Below are 24,047 nucleotides of genomic sequence, written 5' to 3' on the forward strand. Positions count from 1 at the left end.
CTCAAAAACATTATGCTGAGCATAAAAACCCAGACATAAAAGAATATATGCTATATGACTACATTTATAAGAAACTAGAAAAGACTGAATCTTATGGTGGTTACATGAGTATGTATACATTTGTCAAAACTTACTACAATGTGCATTTCATCACATGTAAATTATACCATAACAAAACTGATTTTAGAAAGTAATTAATAAAAATATCTTTTTAGAAAAGTGATCAAGAAACACTGGAAAATCATAGAATCTTTAGTTGGAAGGCTCCATCGGCACATACTATCTTAGTCCTCTTTGTACCCTCAGGTCACAAGAAAGTGCCCAACATATAATAGGTACTTAATAAATGCTTTGGGAATGAAAAAATGCCTATTCTATATCAAATTTTATATACAGAGGGTGCCAAAAAATGTATACACATTTTAAGAAAGGAAAAAACTGTATTAAAGTTGTAATACAATGAATGACACTAGCATTCATTTGATTAACGCCATCTTTTGAGCAAACATCATACCACGCATTGCTACCGTAATTCAATGCAACTTCGAAAAGTAATACATAGATAACATCTCTTAAAAGGTGTACATTTTTTGGCACTCCCGGTATTTTTCAACTGCAATCATTCCCTAGGCCGTGTAGTTTGTATTTCCTTTAAACTACTGAAAACTGCCAAAAATGTACATTGATAACAGTGTGCATGTTTTAACTCTCTATAATATTAATTCTAATTTTTTTCCTGACTTTTCAAGATTCTCTGTCTACGCAAGAGTTAAATAAATACATAAATATTTCTATATTTGTACAAAGAATAACAGAATATTAATGTGAGAATAAGTTAATGGCAATCAACCTATCAATACCGAGTGACTACTGGACACAATGTTGACCATACAAAGGGAGTGAAGAAACTTATTTACATGCCAAGGACTATGTTGGGGTACCTTCTACTTATTTTCTCATTTTATTATTTCATTGTGCATATTCCACTATTTCGTTTAACCATAGAAAGTGATCTTTATATTTAATCACATAAAACTGACCATGACACTAAGAAACCACCGCATATGATAAATTCTAGAGATGCTTTATGGACATTCCTGTGACAATAAACATTGGAGTCATAGTTCTAGGTAGGTGAAGGAAGTTTTATAATGTATTTATTCTTATTTTTACGAGGTAACACACATTTGTACTGTGATTACTATGCCCAGGCACTGTTGAAGGGTTTTACTATTTTACAGATAGGAAAACTAAAGCAAGAGATTTTAAGTAACTTATACGTTATTTGTTCAAGGTCACACAGTAAGCAGCAAATCAAGGATTTCCATTTAGGAAGTCTCCCTTCAGAACTTATGTCCTCAGTCACTAAGCTTCCCATACCAAGTAAATGCTATCATTTTTAGGGCAATCAACTTTCTTACATATTTATCCTGAGTGTGTTTTAAGGCATGATACTACTATTCTTCCCTAAGCTTACAAAACAAACAAAAACCTGGGATGTAACTTATTTTTAAATTAACCCAAAACAATACACTAACTTATACAGAGGAAAGATATCTTTGGAAGAAATTCCAGTTGATTCTGATATGTGACCCCAATCCAATCTCCTTCATTTGAGAACTATTACTGTAAAGCAAGCACACATTTTCCTCTCAACTGTTAAAAGTTAAAGCATACTTTCATGTCAACAAAAAAGAGGAAAATCAGTTACAGCAATTAATACAGGTGAGAGGAGCATAAAGGATTGGATTAAGACTGTATATTGTATTTCACTTCCTTTTCTGAAAACTTAGATATTACAAAGACAACCAGGAACCTCAAATATAAACGAGGCTGCCAACTACTTCACCTGTATTTACAAATACAAAGCCTTAGAAAAAAAATTATTAATGACACTTACTTCCAATATAATTTTCTAGGCAAAATAGGACATATCAAACTATTCAGTTTATAAATGTACAGTCACTTAAAAAATCATACAAATATATGTGATAAAACAAGTAATAATGGATGTATTTTAAGATGAGTGATTCAACTGGAAGCAACCTGATTTGAGGAATTTAAAGCCTTTAAAGTAGTGGCACAACAGGTTATCTCCTTGGAGGGAAAAATTAAACTGAAAATTAGTAAAACTGTATTAGGATTTAAAAAATTCTTACTAGACAGATTTTCATGTCTCTAATTAATCATGTGGGGCAAGGCGGAAGGGAAGAAAAAGTAACAGACAATTTCATTTAATGCTGACAAAATGTTGACGAAATATTTTACAAATGAAATAATTTGTTCAAGCAGCAGGTGGAGCTAATGCATTGTTATTCTGTTGGGTTTTTTTTTTTTTCTTTAAGAGTGGGGAATGTATTCAGTTGCTGTGTACAAGAATTTCATTTAATTTTAAAGTTACACATGTAATGCATGTCTTTCTGTCATTTGATGATAGTTAAGGTTTTTAATTAAGCAGAAGGTTAAATGTAAAAAGTTGACAAACAATTTAATATTAATAATAATGTGTTGAAATGTTTAATGCTTAACATTTCCAATATTAGCAATTAACAGTCCCTTAGCTAATTTGTTAAAAGTGAGTCAACTATATTATTTAACTACTGCAGCTATAAAGACTAGAGGAAAAAGATGAGGCAAAAATGTCATTTACATTAACATTATTAATTAGATGTTGAAAATGTTACAAATATAACAGAACCAAATTCTATTACACTGCCTGGTTTTTCTATTCGTACTTTCAGAATGTACTTCAAGGGGGACAGTTTTTTATTCAAAAGGTCAGAATGAATGAAAAAATAATTGAAAGCCTCACTTAAGAGTAGATAGCCTTCCTGCATCCATTCTTGCTACCTTCCGAGTTCACTTGTCACAATACAGCCAAAATTTCAATGGTCATGTTACTCCTTTTCAGTGATTTCCGAGCTCTTAGACTAAAAATCAAAGTCCTCAATTTTGGCTTATAAGACCATAAATGATTTAACCAATACCCATGTTTCTAGCCTCAAATTTTGCCAAACTCCCTCTTGATATCAGAGCTCCAATCATGGAAATCTTCTAGTTCCATTGATACACCACATTCTCTCCCCGCCAGAGCCATTGAACATGCGGATGCCAAAGCTTGGAACATTCTCCCTCCTGTACTGCCCTCAATACTCATCCACCTATCTCTACATAAGTCACTTTCTCAGAAAAGCCCCCTCACAACTAGGTCCAATCCTCTGTCTGTATCCTATTCTTATGGATACATTCCACTTTTGACACTTACGCAGCTAAAAATTTAATATTTAGACTGACCACTATCCTAATGCTTCACAAGGACTTAACATCTCTCTTCTGCCGTTTTCTGAATTTCCAGTACCTATTACAGGACCTGTTGTGTTTTAGTCAGCTGGGTCTGCCATAGCAAAGCACCGCAGACTGGATGGCTTCAACAACAGACATAGATTCCTCACAGTTCTGGAGGCTGGAAGTCTGAGGTCCAAGTGCCAGAATGTCCAGGTCCTGGTGAGAGCGCTCTTCTTAGCTTGCAGATGGCTGCCTGCTCACTGTCCTTACATCTCACATGGGTATGTGTGTGTGTGTGTGTGTGTGTGTGTGTGTAGAGAGAGAGAAAGAAAGAGAGAGAGAGAGAGAGAGAGAGAGAGAGATCTTCTCATTCTCATAAGGCCACAGCCTCCTATCAGATTAAGACCCCATCCTTATGACTTCATTTAACCTTAATTACCTCCTGAAAACCTACCTCCCACCTCTAGATATAGTCATATGGGGCTTAGGACTTCAACATATGCACTTGGGGAGAGGGGGACATAATTCAGTCCCTATGCTGACACTATGAAAAAGGAACATAAAAATATTTAAAATGTAATAATAAAAATATAATTTATTTCAATATTATAGCCACTGAGGGAAAGATACTGCCAGGATAACAAAGCCAGAGAGACAATGAGCACAACATCTAGCCAAAGAGGTGAAGGGGGAAGTATATAATCCATAACCAATTCAACAATCATTAATCATATTTATGGCCACCACTGTTTTAGCAATGGTGTTACAAAGATGAAACACTTCACAGCCTGGTAATAGAAAGAGCCATAACCAAACAATTATAATGCTTTAAATAGTTAAGTTTGGACCATTCCTCAACTTGCATTTTCTTCAACTCACTGGAATCTGGTACCTGCCGCTATAATTCTCACACTACAATGAATGTTGACCAATAATCTCTTTGCTAAAAACAATGTACACTTTTGGTTCTCATTCAGGTTCTCCACATAGGGCTATATAGCTTGTATGCCAACTCTGTACAAATCCGGGGGGCACTTTCCACAGACTAGCACCCCCTGGAACTGTGCAGTGTACCACAGGCACACGGAAAGCAGGATGGGTCTCGTACATACATCTCCCCGTGACATTCAATACTACCATGTTTCCCCAAAAAGAAGACCTAGCCGGACAATCAGCTCTAATGCGTCTTTTGGAGCAAAAATTAATATAAGACTCGGTCTTATTTTACTATACTATAAGACCGGGTCTTATATAATATAAGACCCGATCTTGTATTACTGTTTGCTCCAAAAGACGCTTTAGAGCTGATTGTTCGGCTAGGTCTTATTTTCGGGGAAAGAGGGTACTAACCGACCCCTCTCTTTGCAAAACATTCCTTGGTTTTCATTAACACTGTACCCTACTTTTCAGTCTTATCTTTTTCGCTACTTTCCCCGCTATATTGTGAGATTCTTTTTCTTCTTTCCATCCTTTCAATGTCCCTAGGCCCTCTTCTTTCTCACTTCATTCACACTCTGCACGGTGATCTCACCTGCTCTCCTCCAGGCTTCAGTCACCACCTACATGTGCTGACCCCTACTTAGTTCAGTTCTCTGTTTTGAATTCCATACCCATAGAACCAGCAGCCTCCCCAAAATCTCTATTTGAAACGTTCTCTGGGCCTCATAAACTTGACATGTCCAAAGTGTATTAAAACTGACTGAATAACTAAAATTGAGGTCAGCACTCTCCCACCGCTCCTGACTTCACAAATGGAGACCATTTCTGCTATGTTATTTCATTTTTATGTTTTTAGGGTTTTTTGTTATTTGTTTTTGTTATTTGGCTTTTGATTTTGTCTTTTGCTCACATTTCATGTGTCTCAGGCTTGAACGTAGGACAGGAACCTCCTTTTCTCCCTATAGATATTGTACATTGTTTCAAAATTCCATTCTAAATTCCTTGTCACATGCTTTACAACATGCCAGTAGCTGGAAAACTAAAGCTCAAATGTCCCAGATTTCCTTACAGCTCAAGTTCCACACATGACCTAGCTTCCACCAAGCTGATACACCTGCTCAATATTATCAAAGCAGCAGTGATGTCTGTATTTGTGCTGTTTCTTCCAGCAAGCTTGATTTTGGAGGTACTTGGTTATTCTGCAGCATCTAGTTCCTACTTTTGTGAGGGCTGAGAGGCAGTGTGTGAAACTTCCATTTCCTGGCATTGCTCAGGGATAAAGAAGTGTGGTCCTGGAGCCAACAGCTATGAATACTGTTTCCCCCAGTTTCCTGATCTTCTCTGTTGTTCTGAGATCCATTTTCTGTCTGCATGGATGTAGAAGACAGGTGACAAAGTACAGGGTTTCCTCAGGGTAGGGAGATCCTAAGGGGGAACCCCTACATAAAGCTGGGTTTTAATCTCGGTATAGGAGTGAATGAGAAATAAACCTGCTGCTCGAGACACAGAAGGGATCTTGCCTATCTCAACTTTGGCATTCTGTAGAAAGAAAGAAAGAAAAAATCTTTCCTCAGGGTATAGAAGAATTTCTTGAACAAAAAGTACAAAACATAAAGGAGATGATTAATAAATTCATCTACATTATGAACTTCTGTTCATCAAAAGATAGCACAGTGAAATAAATACAAGTTATATAAACTGGCAAAAGGTTTTTGCAATACAATAACCAACAAAGAATTAGTATTTAGAATATATAAAGAACTTCTAAAATTCAAAACAAAACTACCTAACAGAAAAACAGAGAAGAAGACATTTCACAGAAAACACAAATGGCCCCAGAGGATAAGATACTAGAAGGGGGAGGAAATAACCATGATCGAATGTGGCTGAGACAAAACGAAACAAAACAAAACAAAACACACAACAACAAAAACTGAGTGTTTCTTTAAGAAGGAGAAGAAAATAATAATAGGTGGGTAGCAACTCTGTCTTCTGAATTGAGAATTCCCTGTAAAATCCACGTATTACGATCTTTTGGCACCTCTTTGATATTGCTACTTTCATATTGCTCTTAGAGAAGCTCGGGGATTTTATTTTTGTTAAATAAAAAAGCATTTCGTTAAGCACTGTGGAATATTATTCAGGTGTTCCTATTGACTTTTAAATTATACATGAACTTTCTTTTCTAGGCCCATATTGAATACTACTATATAACAGGTTTTCCATTTCTTGATAGAGTCTTGAATTTAACTGTGGTGATGACTAAGGTTCACTCATGGTGGGGATAAAACAAACATGGATTATTATTGTATTTAACTTATGTCTGTGATATTGTACTTAAAACTTTAAAACTTTAAGGTCATGTTAATGTTAGCAGCTAAAGGTAAAATTAATTGTAAGTGTAGAAGGTGGGATGCCTTCTGAATATCACTGTGAAATGCTTTCAGTGGGTCAAGTAACATTATAGGTAAAAGCTAAGTCAGGTGTGGAGGAATATGAATGCATGTGTGGGTGTGCCAAGGCATTCCTATCCTAGGAAAATAGTTGAAGATTAGAGTTAGCAGGACTTACCTTAATCACTTGATTCTCAAGATATTTCATGAAACAACCGGAAGTTGCTATACATTTTCTACATTTCCAACAACGAAGAATATGTATTTCTTCTTTATTATGATGTTCAGCTATCACTTCTTGACTTCTTTTCATCTGTGGGAAAATTAATTCAGTTTTAGAATGTTAAACTGAATCACATCAAACTTGATTTTCTAAACCTTTTCCACAGCATTAGCTTTATGTGGAGCAGAGGGAAGAGAATCATCATTTATTGAGGTGCCTACTAGTAACCAGTTCTTAGGTTAGGAGCACGCTACAGACTATGTCTGGGATTGAAATTCCACTTAACTATTATGTGCTGCGTTACGTTAGTGACTACCAGCTTCTTTTATTTTTGCAGAACATTTTATGTCTATTTCTTTTCATCTGTTACTCATTAGAAGTGGTAAAAGGCAACTGCTGAAGCGTCAAATAAGTTACTGCAGTGGCCTGAAGAGAGTCATAATAAAGAACTATAAATATTCCTGTAAATAAGATGTTTTGAATACCCACAGCATTAAATTTTAAATATAATAGGATACCAAGTTGTAGTAAATTTTGTGAAAATTGAAACTTATTTACTTTAAATGTATGGCAAAAATCTCTTTTACTGAATGCAAAAATTTCTCTTGTATATTGTACTCATGGAACAGTTAACTACTCTACATCTTGTGGTATGTGTAGTCAAACAAAGACTTCGAGAATAGCCCTAACAATTTTTTAGTCTATTTTATACCTGAGATTTTATATCAATACTGTGATTTACACCAATTTACAAAAACAGTTTCACACTAATAGGTAAGGATTCCAAAACAGATGCAGTGTATTTAATAATTTGTCTGGTAACTATTCATTATAAAGAAAGAAAATGTTCATTTATTAAGCTACCCACAAGAGCCTCCTGTCTTGTTCCCAGCCACATTTCCTCATTTGTCAGCTCTTTCATTTTTCACTCATTCAAGAAACATTACTGAGAGCTAACCATGTGCTACATAATGAGTCAAATTCTGGGGGCACAATGATGAATAAAACTTATTTTCTGTCATAGAAGTATTCACTATGCTATATATCAATAGTTTTCTACCCTAGCTCATTAGAATCATGTGGGGAGCTTTAACATATAGTGATGCTATGGCCCCCCTCCTAGAAATTTTGACTTATTCTGAGATGGGAAGAGAGCAAGGGATGGGTACTTTTTAAAAGTTCCCCAGGTGACTCTATAGTGTGGTCAGGATGAGAACAAAGGTCTACTACACAAATGGCTAACGAAAATGCAACAGCTTATAAGGACTATAAGAGAGGACCTTAAGCAACTTCAAAGGAAGGATTTAAGGAACTCTGCCTGGGAGGGCATAGCACGCCCCTGTTGCAGTCCATCTAGCTTTGACCTTCAGGTAGCTAGGCAGCAGAACCCATCTTAGCCCAGCTAACCACTCTATTTAAACCTTGTCCTCAATGATTATCAATAGCATCTTAATTTGCAAATGTCTTAACCTCCTCCAGCTTGATGTATGTTTCTTCATTGCTGAAGCCCCCCCCCTTACTTAACTTCTTTAGCACTCCTTTCACCTCTCCATATCCTTAGCATCCTCTTGCTTCATCTCCCTTTTAACCACCAGTGGGTCTCAGTCAGGAGTGGGGACTGCAGGGAGGGGTCATATCAGAATCAATGATGGAGAAACTTCATAACTGCCGATGTGCTCCCCCTCCCTGAGATCCATGCACACCTCCCCATTTCTACTCCTCCCCAAGATTTTTTCCATGCCATCTTGGAGCACAAGCATGTAGTTAGAAAAAGCCCTGTAGGTGATGCCAATAAGTCTTCACTGCAAATCACTGAAAATCATACTGTGTGTGACAACTCTTTCATATAAACCACTTTTAAATTTATGTATCTAGTTTTGATCTCATTCCAAAGCTCTAGCATGCCAAAAGTCACCTTCCAGGTGTTAAATGCACATCTCTACATTAATCTCCTTTAGGGCCTTTGTACTGGCAGTCTAGATTTGTGCTGCCCTATACGGCAGCCTCGTGAGATGTGTTCTTGAACACCTGAAATGTGGCTAATCTGAACTGAGATGCACAGTAAGTGTAAAATATACATTGGAGTTTGAATACTTAGTAGAATAAAAGAATGCTAAATATTTTAACAGTTTCTACATTAATTTCTTATTGAAATAATATTTTTAATATAGAGAGTTAAGTAAAATATAGTGTAAGAATTTCACTTGTTTCTTTTTTTACTTTTTAATGTCGCCAGAAGAATTTCTAAAGTTACATATGTAAGTTGTATTATACTCCTACCGTGTTTCCCCCAAAATAAGACCTAGCTGGACAATAAGACCCGGTCTTATTTTACTATAAGACCGAATCTTATATAACATAACATAACAATATAACATAATATAATATAATACCAGGTCTTATATTAATTTTTGCTTCAAAAGATGCATTAGAGCTGATTGTCCAGCTAGGTCTTATTTTCGGGGAAACACGGTAGTGGATGGTGTTTGTCTAAACCTCCTTGCCCCAGGTCTCCGCATGGTTGGCTTCCTTCTCATCGTTCAATGTCAGCTCAAAGTCATCTCACAGGTATGGTATAAGAAGTATCAGAGGAGTTTATTTAATGTAGGTCACAGGGCCACGTTCACACAGATTCTACTTCAATGTTTCTACGGTAGGAATCAGCATATTTAACAAGCACATTAGGTGATTCTGTTACAGGTGCTCTGGAGATCACACTTTGAGAGATACCAACCTACAGGATACAGTCTAAGCTCCTTCCTAAGTCAAAAAGGTCCTGTAGGTACCACAAGGGACTCTTGTGATGGAACTGTTCTGTATCTGATTGTGGTATGCTCACATGAATGTACACATGTGATAAAATTACATAGAACTAAATACACACACGCAGACATACATACAAATTAGTGCATGTAACTAGTGAAATCTGAATAAAGTCGATGGTATGAAGGGTGGACAGGATCTTTCTGAGAATCCATAATGCACAATTCACAACTGAATCTACAACTATCTCAAAGTACAATGTTAAAAAAAAAGACATTTACCATATACATTTAAAACTTAAAATTTTAGTCATACTACTTTTATCAATTAACTCTCCTGACTACTTGTATAATCTAGAACAATAACTCTGCAATATTTTCTATAAAGAGAATAAAAGGATCATTTAATCTTCCCTCTAAAAAAAAACGACCCTTGACCCTTTAAAACCTCACTCCAAACTGGTTCTTGGTGTCCCCTCCAAAAACACTCCACACCAACACTATGCAGATCTTTGTGCAGTTCCCTAAAATTATCTTTCCCTGTGTTCCCTCTTTTAAATTTGCTGATCTCTCTTCCTGTAATATCATTTTCCTTTCTCCTGCCTATATGTTAAGAAATGTCTGTCAAATAAAAACATTATGGTGTGTCCTCATCCACCTTATTCACTGGATCTGGCACCGTGCAACTTCTGGCTCTTCCCCAAAGTCAAAATGATTCAGGACATCGAGAGAGCCATGACAGCACAACTAAAGACACTCACAAAAGAGAACTTCCAGAACTGCTTCAGAAAGTGGCAAGAATGAAGGGATAAGTGTGTTTGAAGCAAGGGGGAGTATTTTGAGGGAAATTAATGGCAATGTGTCTTTTACTGTAATACATTTTTAAAATTTAAACATTCACCATATTGTTTGATCACACCTCGTACACTTACCTGTACATATTTGTGTCTTACTGATTTAACTGTGAACTCTTAAAAAGCACTATTCAACTTTGTATTCTTACAATCAAACATGGTACCTGGCACCAAAAAAGACACTCAACAAATGTTTGTTGAAATCAAATGAACAAGATCTGACAGAGATCTCAGCTTACAAAATGTGTGTTTCCAATACCAAGTTTTAAGTATGTCTGGCCAACTAGTGGGGCAAACCAAATAGAAGTCCTTTTGCAAGGGATGAGAGGAGACCAAGGGAAGAAATAAAGTTATGTCTATACATTTCTGAGCTTGAAAGGAGAACTAGAGGTTATCCAACAGTAATATATTTATAAGAGAGATGAGATGGCTTCTGTCAGAGAACTTACGTTAAAAGAAGGAATCAAACATGATAAATGAAGCTATGAACAGGATGTAGTCTTTGAAGGAAATACAGCATGGTTGTTGGCTGCTAACTCAAATCCGTCCTTAACTTAGCACCTAAATGGGTTCAAGGAAGACAGGGCATGGTATAAGTAAACAACTTAAAGCTATGTTTTCTGATGTGGTCTACATAATTTGAGGCAGCACCCACCAGATGGCTTTAACACTCTGAGGACTTGAGGGCTAGAGAACTGTTGAAGCAGACAGAAAGTGCAGAAAGATCTTGGGAAACAGTACAACATAACATGAAAATGAACTTATTCCTTAATTTATATGGTAGCCTCAGAATGCCCAGAAATACTGGGACCCTGCAGGGGGGCTGGGTTCTGAGCCAACAGACGTGGATAATAAACTAAAATTCTGATATGACTGTTCATATGACTGCAGTGGAACTGAAAGGCTGATAAGGCTTATGAACTGCAGGTTTTGTATTGCTTTTCTCCCCAAACCTGTTCTGATCAGATCAGATACATGCATTTTTCTAAGAACAAGTGCTCTCCCCAGACCCAAGTTCTTCCCACCAAGGTCACAGTTTTTGTCATGATAACCTTCTTATCTCCTGTTCCACACTTGGTCTCTTAGACCACACTAGCTGCTAATAACCTGCTTGCTATATACCATATTGCCTGCTCATAGATTTCCTCTTGTTGTACTTAACTGTCTTTTCTGATATCCCTGTCGCTTTTTGGTATTTCCTCAATGGAGTGGCCATTTGGAAAATAATGTTTTGCTGAGTTTATGCCAATCTCCCAAATATAGACACATTTCACATTTCATTACAAAACATCAAAAAACAACAACATTTGTTAATATCACCACTAATCTCAGCAAAAGTTCTTTAATTATTGGGCAATAGTCAAACTCATGGTGGTGAAAACAAGTTTTTTAAAAATGCTAAGTTTTGTTTAAAGATCAAATTTTATCCCTTGCAACAAACATTGCCAAACAGTCATGTCTGAATAAGCAGTTTGTCAATAATTCAAGTAAAAATGGTGTGCCATGGAAAGGTGGACAGTTCAGCTCTAAATTGAAAACAACTGAGTAAGGGCTTTGCCTCAAGACCACCATCAGCCTCCAGTGTACTGCGGAAGTGCTTTACACATTCTTCCCATTTTTTTTCCACACAGAATATTAAAAATATATGACTTAAAAGTAAAGATTTAATAAAATCAATAATTTTAACTGTTTAAATAGTGTTTTAACTGCATGTGTATGCCAAAGGACTAGCAGTTTTACTCATAGTTGCTTGAGTATTATTAATGAAAATGTTAACACAGTAAAAAACAAACAAACAAACAAACAAAAAGGGCAAATAACATCTTAGTATTACCAAGAAAAGAGTCTGAGCTAATTCTCTGAAAGCTCTTGGAGACAACAGGGGCCAAGGATCACATTTTGAGAACTGCTGCTTTATGCAAAACAGCTCTCTCAAACGTGGTAACTATGAAAATCTTATTTCCCACCAACATTCTTTAAAATATTTAAGAATAGATGAGTCCCTATGGAGAAACAAATCTGGTTGAAATTTTCTATAAAGCCAACTACTGGAATTACAATCTCCATAAAGAAGTTTCATTCCTTCAACAACCTTTAGCAATTTACCAATTATTTTTTTATGGTAAAATATCAGCATTTGTCATATGTCAAATTCCACACACCAAGGTCTCCAATTTTGCTTACCTCCCTCCTTGTTATTCATGGATTTAAACTTGAGATAATGTGAATAAAATTATAAATTCTTAAAATTAACCTAAAATTAGAAAACAAGAAAAAACCAAACAACTTTAAAAATTGAAGAATAAATTAAATATTTTCTCCAAAGTCCATAAAAAATAGGGAGGGGCCCAGGCAAAAAGAATATAATTGGCAAATTATACCAATCCTTTAAGAAATGAATGATCTTTGTAAGTAATATAACCATGGTTCTGAAAACATAAAAGGAAGACTAGTTCCACAGATATAACCTTGACATATTAATTATATAAAGAGATATAAAACTAGTCAAGGAGAGTATAAAAAATTATATACCAATATATTTATGAAATAGATGCTAAAATCCTAAATAAAATATTAGGCAACCGAATCCACCAGTGAATTAAAAGAAAAATACATTTTGACCAAATAAGATTATTTCCAGGAATTCAAGGATGGCTCAAAATTGAAAAAACACACAAAACTATCCAATATAGTCAGCAAACTAAAAGAAAAACAAAACAAAACACATGACCACCTTAAAAGATGAAAATTAAAACTTTTGGTGAAGTTTAATACTTAGTCATGATTAAAAAACAAAAATACATAGCATTCTAGAAATAGAAGGAAATTCCTTAACCTGAGTAAAAGGGAGTTACTTAAAACTTCAACTATTATAATGCTAGCTGGAGAAATGTTGAAAGCATTCCATGAAAATCAGCAAGATCAAAAGAAGACCATGATGCTCATTATTTTCTGTATTATTTAACTGTGTACTACAGCTACTAGCTAACACAATAGAAGAAAAGTAAATACGAGGTGTATGGACTGGAAAGAGTCAATAAGTGAGCAAGAAATCAACTGCTGTTATAACATATGACACCATTTTTCTTTTTGGGGCTGCAAATGTTTCTATCTTCTTAGAGCTATATAAATCACAATGGTGAGCAAATTTGTTTCCTGATACTGAGGAGAAAACATTTATAGATAAACAATACCTACATTATATTACATACACACACACACACACACACACACACACACGCACACAGACCCTTACACCTTTGATGTGGTATTTCTTTGCTCCCTTACCACATAGATCACTCTGTTGATTTTCATCTCAACTATATCACTTTCATTTACTTGGTGTATAAAACTTTCATATATTGGTAGATGTATTTGGTTTAAAATGTTTAAATTCAGCTTTTGGACTTACATTCAATACTCTGGTATTATCAATGACGAAAGGCACCCCTATATGTACATTTCTCACTGTTTACATGGTAAGAATGAAATCATCGAAAATATTTTTCCACATTGTTATCCTTATTTAAGGATATTGTGCTGCTCAAATAAATCTGTTGGGACACAGTGTTAAATTAAAAAATAAGCTAATGTGTTAGTTGGTAGTTTTCTGAGGTACTAATAATGTACTAATTTCTAATGTACTATTCGTTTCTCTGGTACTCATGGGTGTGCTCGCTTTGTGAAAATTCACCAAGCTATTCACTTGTGATCTGTTTTCTATGTGTATCTTATTTCAACATAAAAATTACTTTAAAATTTTGCAGTGATTTCAAAGTTACTCTTTTTGTGTATGTCTAGGTCCCCGTTCCCACCATTTATATAACCTCATGCTTGTCTCTGTTTAAAAACAGGGGGTAAAGAATGCTCAGTGTGAAGCAATGTCAACAGTGACAACTTTCATTATCTGGTCCCTGGATACAAGGTCATTTTTTAATGACAGGTGGAAGTCAAGGAATTCCAATGGGACAAGGAATCAGAGATGTATTTTCCTATCTCTGCCTACAGGAGGACTACTTATCCACCACCAAGGAACAACTGGAGAATGGGGAAGATGTCAGAATGTGTCTCTGCTGCTCTCTCATTGTAAAAGTGAAATATATCACAGACCAGTTTATATGTGGATAAACAGTTCCAGCCCCTTTCACCACCAAAAGATTGGTTAAATGCTAAAGAAAACTTTTAGAATCCAACTATTGAACAGCTGGGAACGGGCCAAGATAGAAAGACAATTTTAGGTTAGTGTTTTCCAGCTATTTCATCATCTTTATATATTAATATCTAATTATTTGGATAGAGAGAAGGAGGGATCAATAGGTTGAACATAGAATTTTAGGGCAGTAAAACCATAGTTTATGATACTATAATGGTGAATTAATGACATTATACATTTGTTAAAACCTATAGAACAATACCACACACAGAGTGAAACCTAATGTAAAGTAAGGATTTTAAAATAATACATCATACTCATTCATCGATTGTAACAAGTGTATCACATTAACACAAGATGTTAATAATAGAAACTGTGCAGGAGGAGAGGGAGTATATGGGAGTTTTCCATAATTTCTGTTCAATTTTTTTAAAAGCTAAAACTGCTCTAAAAATAAATTATGTTGATTAAAAAGTTTTGATATCTAATAATAGCATTATCTACTCAAAGTTATTAATATTTAACAAAAAAGGGGAAGTTTGCCGTTGTCTGGGCTATTTAGATAATTAAAAATAGCTCTTCCTTGGAAATTTGGCAACATTGTTTTTTTAAGTGTAAGAAAAATTTCTACCTTATCAGTATGATACCTGTATAAGTTTACTTGGGCTACCATAATAGAATACCACAGGCTGAGTGGCTTAAACAACAGAAGTTTATTTTCTCACAGCTCTGGTGGCTGGAAATCTAAGATCAGGGTGCCAAAAAATTTGAGGTTCGTGTAAGGGCTTTCTTTCTAGCTTGCAGACAGGTGCTGTCCCACTGTGTCCTTACACTGTGCTTGTGCATTGGTCTCTTCCTCTTCTTATAAGTTATGACAATGGAATATCATAATATTGTGAGTAGGAAGTTTTGAGGGGACAAATTCAGTGCATAACATTCCTCCCTCTGGCCCCCAGAATGCATGTACGTCTCAAGATGCAAAATACACTCACCCTAGATCAACAGCCCCCAAAGCCAAAACGTATTCTAGAATCAACTCCAAGTCTAAAGTAGCATCTAAACCAAGTATGGGTGAGACTTGAGGTATGACTTTTCCTAAGGTAAAATTCCTCTCTAGCCATGAACCTCATGTGAAACCAGACAAAGTATGTGCTTCCTAAACAAAATAGTGGGAAAGGCATGGGACAAACATTCTCATTCCAAATGGGAGAAAGCAGAAAGAAGAAAGGGCCCTATCTCCAAATATAGTTATATTGTGGGTTAGGGCTTCAACATATGGATTATTTTTACAGGAGGACACAATTCCGTAACAGTACCTAAAGAACCCAAGTCAGTCTTCTCAATTTTGACATTATTGGAATGCTGTTATTGTCTTTCCTGTTATAGCATAGAATCAAAGCCCTCACATAAAAGTTCAAAATTTCTCAAAAGGTAAAAGTCATCCATCTGTTAGTGAACAAGAAAGAAAAATCAAAAAGTGAAATGGCCAAAGAATTGGGAGTTCCCTTATCAATTATCTGTATATTTCTTAAAAATTGGAACAAGATAAAGACCAGATAAAAAGCCAAGAGAAGTAAAATTGGTAAAAGTGTGAAAAGAGCAATGCATAATTAATTAGAATACAAAACACTAAACTGATGTAGCCAGTTCAGACCATCTCAGAGCAAATAATATTTCTAAATTTTGGTCTTTTTTAAAAAAGAAAAAGCCAATGAAACTGCACTGCAGGTAAGGGGTTATGTCAACCTTGACTTTCAAAACCATGGTGCTACACCTAAATGATGCAACATCTCAATCTCTACATCTGCTAAAGACTGGCTTGCAAGCAGGAGGTCTGAAGATAAATATGTCCGTGGGAGCACATTTAACGCTGATGAGACGGGATTCCTCTTTAATGTACAACCAAACCAGACATTCGCTCTTACGAAGGAACGATGCTATGGAGAAAACTAACGACTGACTGTCAAATTTACTTTGTTGCAATAACAAAGTAAAACAACAACAACAAAAAAAAACCATCAAAACTACTTAAGGAAATTTGATATATACACCTTAACTGTATATACTCGTATAAGGTTACTAAAAATATACTAGCTTCTGGCAGGATTTGGGAGTGGGGTTGGAGGAGGGGGAATCACCACTAAAATCAGAGAGAAAATGCCTGCAGAATAGGGATATTCTACTACTGACTGAGAAATGCTGCCCATACCCTCTGGGGGGGTCTAACTTTAAAATATGTATATACTTTTTTTTTTTTTTTTTTGCTTAAAAGCACATTCTATATTTGCAGCCATTAGACTGAGGCATAATTAGTCACCTAAAGGTTGTATACTGGAAGTGCTTGGTATACTATGTCCCCAGGAAATGAAAAGGAGTGCTCCTTTTATCATATAAAGAAGTAGCATATTGTTAATGTGAGGGAAACCTCATTGTTCTGCAGGACACAGTAACCGCAGAAGTAATCCACAACCGTTTTGCCGAAGTGGGCTTTGGAACCAGTGACTACTCACACAGATACTATTTTGTAAAACTGAAACTATGTCAGCTTCTCCTACTGATGTTTAATATTTCTGAGGTAAATGTGTTATGAACACAGAAGAACTGGAATAAAATATGCCCAAATCCAAGCAGGCCACAAAAAACAAATATTAATAACACTACCATCAATGGGATTTATAGATGATGTAATACAGAATTGTACACCTGAAATCTATGTAATTTTGTTAACAATTATCACCCCAATAAATTAAAAAAAAAAAAAAAGAATACATCAGGACCCCCAAAGGAATCTTACATTAAGCAGAAATTAAAACAGGGTCTTATGGATATGACTAGATTCTTGTGGAATTTATATGCCTTATGTACTTCAGTAGCTATTTCTAGAACTTGTATTATTTCGTAAAAGGTGGAAGGATCCCTCTCAAACTAGCCTTCAATCTTTATCAAGGGTATCAGATACTTTATATGTACAAACAGGAGACTGTATCAGGCGATTTCTAAACTGCCAATGGTATGATTCTAGACTTGGTAGCTGTAGGGACTACAATGGCAATTGAATTCTCAAATTTATTAACTCTAAAAGTGTCAGACAGAGAGACAGCTCAATCTTCTTCAATAATTACTGAGGTTACACACTTTGGGGTTTGAACATGTTGAAGTCAACTTCAACAGCTTTTTAACTGTTTAAATGATTCTGCACACACTTTGGTATTCACATCCAGAAACATTTTTTCTTGGAAAGCATCCAACTTTTGTTGACTAAAAGAAGTATTCAATAGGTCAAACTACCTAATCCCCTTCCAGTCAGCTCTCACCTACCTTCCCTCTACTTCTCTTCTACCTTCCCTGGGCCTGTTGCCGTCTTACACGTGAGCACAGTGTATATTTAACCTGAGGGAGTAAAGGTAACATGAGATTTGATGCTACTGTAGCCACCAGTACCTCCCCTCCCACAGCTTTGTAAGCTACACAATCAATGTTGAACACCACCTCTTTATTCTTTAAATTTCTCCTTTTCCCTTTCCTTTCTCTCACAAACATACTTCAGACACTATCTTGAATGTTCACTGCAGTCTTTCAAGCTGTCAGACCACCTTTAAGAATTGTAAAAAAAAAAAAAATCACTGAAGAAATGCAGACATTTTGTAACTTCTGTATCTTGATTAATTTTGCCCATTTTAAATGCTACCATTCTTTGGTAAAAGAAGGAATAAATTCTAAAGATGAATGAAAGTAATAGTGTGTAGGACCCGTTCTTATCACACACTACTTCTCATGTACTACTTTCTTAGGGAGGAATTATAAGAAAAGGTATTACATACAGACTATAGTTGTGAGCAAAGCTGAAATGTACTTTTCAAAAAGGTGTGATTCACATGTAAATCTTAGAAATCACCATATGATGAGTCTGCAAGTTTTTATTTCAAGGAATAGATTTAGCACTTTTTGGAGATTTTTGATCAATCTAAGATATATCTAAATGTATTTTAAATAAAAGTGCCAATAATATTTTTTATTGGACCAAGAAGAGACAATAGCAAGAAGAAAATAAAATCAGGTGATTTTTAAAAATTAATTTAAGTTGTATTTTGACTGTATTCTTTCATTCAATAAATATTTGCTGAGCAAACGTGTGTGTGTGTGTGTGTGTGTGTGTGTGTGTGTGTACTATTTTAGCAGGAAACACAAAGAATAGCAAATACTATATTGTGAAAGTATATGAAAGGCTGAGAGAGGTTCTACGCCAGTTGGGGACAGAGTGGGTAAAATTGTCAAGGTTCTCAGAGGGAAACATCTAAGTGAAGAATTAATTCTGAGGTCAAATAGAGCATTCTTTCTCCAAATGCTTCTCAGTTTTATTTCTTAGAAGGGTATATAAGGGCTAAAATATATTTACTTTATGGGAAATATATTACATGATATAAAGATTGCTCTTAATTGGAAGTTAATTAGTAGTTGCCTAATGAGCCATACTTTTATTGAATGGGTATATTCTTTTTGATGGCCAAGTATCAATAATCAAGAAAGGATTCAATGAGAAAGTGGCAGCAGCAAAGATAAGCATACGAACTTGGCTTCAAACTCCTTTTTCCTTCTGGGCCAAAGAATAGTTACACAGAGAGGCTGTTTGTTGGATGCAGAGGCAGCTATACTAGGTTACTGCAAAAGATTGCTAGATAATGGAGCCAAAAAAGCAGTAAGTATCTCCTAGTACATAAAACACTCATCTGGAAGGTGAGACTTGAGCTTAATAATTTACTTATTTATCCCCTAAAAAGGGTTTAAAGCTCCTGGCACTTTTGTTGTTTGCTCTGTCTTCCCTGAGCAGCCTGTACCTTTGAACAGTTCATCTGTTACCTAAGCCTCTCTTTGGTACTCAGTACTCAGTGAGCCACCAGGTACTATACTAATGTGCACACTTGTTTCTTCCTCTCAAGTGTAAGCTCCCAGAGAAAGGGCATAAGCAGTGTCTCAAGTCTTTATAGTTCTTCACAATACTACCCAATACCTTGCATGGGACTATAGATGTCACTGAATTGAATTAGGGGCGACTAGAGCTACTGTTCTCTCACGTTGGGGATCGAAAGGAAATTCTAACACATCAAGTATAAGCCACGTGCTTCATTTCATTTAAGTTCACCTACGAGCCAAACCTCTCAGGAAGTACAGTATGCTGCATTTCACGGGGGGAAAAGCCCAATTCAGAGACTGCATTTTGATTTAAGTTCTCATATAATTCTAATTGAATCTAAATAGTTGTCCTAGCATACTATGTGCTTTCACAAAGTCCTGCTCCTGCCCCAGTAAACGCTTGCTTACTCACAATTAAAGTTAGAAAAGAAAAATGAGACAAGGTAGCATGTTTTGAAATGGCTTAGTAGATTTAGTTTTAAATAAAATTCTGAATATAAAGCAGAAGTGTGGCTATGGAAAATATCAATTAACTCTTCTACTAGATAAACTCCATTTGAATGGAAACACATTGCTGTAGCAATCCACCCAAAAGATGACACTCAGAGCAAGTGATAGTGCGGTGGTGGTAAATAACGGTCACATTTTGGATATGTATATTAAAGGGAGAACAAACAGGATTTCCCGACAGATTGAATATGGGGGCTTCAGAGAAAGAGGATTCAAGGATGGTTCTAGAATTTGGGGCATGAGCAACTATAAGGATGGAACTGCCATCAACTGACATGGGGAAAGATGCAGGTGGAACAGGAGTTCAGTTTTGGATATATTCAGTTTGAAATGGCCACTCATCTTTCAAATAGAACTATTAAGTGCACAGCTAGATTCAAGAGTCTATAGTCCCGAAGGGTGACTGAGCATGAATTTAAATGTGGGATGGACACCTAAAGCCATGAAAATGGATGAGATCTACAAGGCTGTATGGATAGAGAAGAGAACCCAGCACAGAGCCTGGGTTCATTTAAATTTTCTGGGGATCTAAATTTCCCCTCAATTATGGCTATTAATTCTCACTCATTTCTTCCTGAGTTTTGTAATGTTGGACTATGAATTCATCTTTACCACGAGGCCTGTGTGGGACCTTGTTTGAGGACCTGTCGCTCTAGAAAGCACAATTTCACAGTGTGTCTGCCAGGTGGTCAAGGGACATCACCAGCACCGCAATACTTTGTAGGTAAGTTTCTCAGTTTAGGGTTCCTTGGCTCACCCTGCTAGTATAAATTCAAGTCCTAAAGTCGCAAGTTAAAAGATCCTCTGGTGATTTCGAGGCTGTCAGAATCTGAAAATGGATAAATAAAGGGAAAGAATCAAATCAAGCACTTATTCTTCCTTTGCTATACAGACTATTTCAGTATACAAGTAGATGGTGAGAAAATATTCTTCAGTCTAGAGGCATAATGCTAATAAAATAGGATGACTAATATAATCTCAATTTTTAAGCCCCTAATAAAATGGTGGACTTAGGGGAAAAAACCATCAATGGATACTAAAGCATTAGAAAGAAAGGATGATGGAGCATTTTGTAATGAATTCATAAGGCTATTGCCTTCTGAACTCAAAGATCAAACCTAATATCGTAACTAAATAATCATAATTAAAAAGAGGACAACGGTATTAGTTTGCTAGGGCTACCATAACAAAGTACCTCACAACAGAAATTTATTTCCTCACAGTTCTGGAGGCTGGAAGTCTAAGATTAAGGGGGTCATCAGGGTGAATTTCTTCTGAGGCCTCCTCCTTAAATTTTAGATGGCTGCCTTCTCCTGTGTCCTCACATGGTCTTTTCTCTCTAGGCACATATCCTGGTGTCTTTTTTGAGTCCAAATTTCTTCTACTAATAAATAAGGACACCAGTCAGATTAGATTAGGGCCCATCCAAACAGCCTTGTTCTAACTTAATCACCTCTCTAACGCCACTGTCTCCAAATACAGTCACATTCTGAAGTACTGGGAAATAGCTTTTCAACATATAAATTTGGGGGGATACAATGTAGCCCATAACAACAACCAAACATCACGTGCCCCAATGTAATTCAATCAGAAGTACTCAGCACCATCTACAACATATTCTTTATAAAAAACAGACAAACAAAAAATTAACCTGACTGATCAAACATTAAATTTAAGAAGTACTTTATGGAGACTAGAGGAATGTATTAAATGATACCATGAGGATACAAGTAGCCAAACACAGAATACGGGAAATTCTACAGGACATATGACTTGGTTTTTTCCAACAAATAAATGAATTTTTAAAAGAGGGTGGAGAAACATAACAGATTCAAGATACCAATCAAATGCAATGTGTATAACTTATTTGAATCCTGATTCAAATAAATCAACTCAAAAATATAATTTTTGAGATAATTGGGGTAAATTACACATAAACTAGGTATTGGATGATAAGAAAGAATTGTTGATTTTGTGGATGTGATATATAATGCTATTATGTTTTTTAAAGGCCTTAGGTTAGAGATAAACGTAAGTTTGGGTACTTATAGGCAAAATTACATAATGTGAACAAAGACACAAGAATGGAAGAATAATAACTATTAAAGCTGGTTGATGGGTACATGAGGATTCATGATACCATTCTCTATTTTTCTGTGTGTTTGAAAATTTTATACTTCTTTTTTTTTTCCTTCCAACTCAATGAACAAGCTTTTCAGATGAGACTTTTTTCCACCTTCTATTCAGAGACGAGGCCAATATAGACTTCCTTATAACCTCTCCAAGTCAGTGGATCACATTTTTTTCTAATCTACTTTTCTACTAAGAATGTCGCCCTTCCCAAATCCTGGCTTTAATTTGGGGCTCTCATATCTCAACTCCTTGACTCATGTGTATCCAAAGCCTAATACAACCCCTAGACTAGTGAGCCTGGCAACCTCACCCTAACACCAAGGGTAGTTTTTATGACATCTGTCTACTTTCCAAGCTCTCCCACCCTTTCTTGGGCGTTCTTTTACTTTGTTACATAGTCATCTACACATCTATGTAGCATATAATCAATTATTTCTAGAGAAGTTCTTATTTGTGGCATAGGTTTTCAGGTTATCATAATTGGAAGCCTCCCTTTTCTGTTAACCACTGCAGAAAACCCCTCTAATTCCTATTAGGCAATGTCACTCAGAGTTATAGTCATGGTTTTCAGATTTGTTCTGAAAACTTCAGATTCCTGAAAGGAAGGGGCAACAGGGAGGGAAGAGAATTAAGGTGGATTGGGGACAAAAACTTCCTTGTCAGCTCTTTCAAACAGGTAGAATGGGACAGAATCTTTCCCTTTAACAGTCCAAAGAAGAAATATGCAGAGAGGAAGGTATTTCATTCTATATACTCCATAAACAATAAACAAATGCGTAACCTCAAAAATTCTCAGCCAGCAATTATGGCTCTGGTCCCTAAGGTATAACTTTATGGAAATCTGAAGTATTTTCTTCTCTGTCTCTTTTTTTAATAGTTAGACATTTACCATTTATATCCCTCACACAGTGACAACCCCCTCCCCCCATCCACTACCCCTCTGACATCGCACACAGCCATTACATTTCCACTGCCTCTATTGCTAATGCTGTACTCCGCTTCTTGTATATATGTATATATGTGCGCGTGTGTCTGCATGTGTATGTGTGTGTGTGTGTGTGTGTGTGTGTGTGTGTGTATGTAAAATTGTATTCTCCTCTGAAGGCTGAAAATGCAAAAGGCCTCATTGTTCTCCTGCTGCTTTCAGCAGCTTCCTAGTGTTGGCTGTACTGCCCAGGCCACTGCCCATGCTCCAAGGCCAGCAGGCCAGCATTTCCTCAGTTCCTGCACTCCACTGGCTCTCCTCCTGCTCCTGCCCCTGGACCCCTAGAAAGCTTGCCTCAAGTGGCCAGGAAGTACTGCCATATCCCTCAGGTCTCAGCTTAAATGCCCTTTTCTGGGGGAGGGACGGGGTCTTCCACATTATTTTTTCCAAAAGCCTTTCTAGTTCTCCAGAACACTGATCACACTTATTATCTGTTCTGTGTCTGGCTTCCTTGCTGAGTTGCAAACTCCTTGACAGGCTAATCTTCTGTAGCGCTAGAAAAGTATTGGACACTTACAGGTTGAATGAATGAATGAATGAGGAAGCAAGCATAGGCAAGACCAAAAAAAAAGAAGCCATTCTTTCCTAACTGCTTAAAGTCAGGGCACAATTTATGGGCATCACCCGAATAAATTCAGCAAACACTACCAAAGGAAGCTGGTCCCAGCCTCATAAAATTATTATAGAGACTGACTTTGTAGAGACTCTATTTTAGAGCACAGACTGAGTTTCATGACATCATATGTGGTTTGATGACCATATGTGACTGGATGTATTCAAATTATTTATAACCCTCTTTATGAAACTATCCATCAGAAAATAGTATTTTTCTCTTTTTACTTAGCAATAGGCCAGAAAGTGGCATGTTCTATGTATTTTTTTAAACCCAAATCTCTACA

At 36.2% G+C, this 24,047-nt stretch overlaps 1 protein-coding gene and 1 pseudogene across 6 annotated transcripts in view; one reads left to right on the forward strand and one right to left on the reverse strand.

The window, feature by feature from the left end:
- RNF180 (ring finger protein 180) overlaps positions 1–24,047 on the reverse strand; it is a 142,539-nt gene that overhangs the window by 108,363 nt on the left and 10,129 nt on the right. For 5 of the 6 annotated variants that reach the window (XM_019743764.2, XM_019743747.2, XM_019743770.2 and 2 more), the window contains exon 2: positions 6,796–6,930. In XM_019743764.2, coding sequence (XP_019599323.2) covers positions 6,796–6,930 — 135 coding nt within the window. Of the gene's footprint in view, positions 1–6,795; positions 6,931–10,905; positions 11,018–24,047 lie in introns of all 6 variants that reach the window. The other variant, XM_074328904.1, reaches the window with a different exon arrangement.
- On the forward strand, positions 9,358–17,273 carry LOC109453266 (diphthamide biosynthesis protein 3; annotated as a pseudogene).

Source organism: Rhinolophus sinicus, linkage group LG03 (genome assembly GCF_036562045.2).
Source record: "Rhinolophus sinicus isolate RSC01 linkage group LG03, ASM3656204v1, whole genome shotgun sequence".
NCBI classification, from domain to species: Eukaryota; Metazoa; Chordata; class Mammalia; order Chiroptera; family Rhinolophidae; genus Rhinolophus; species Rhinolophus sinicus.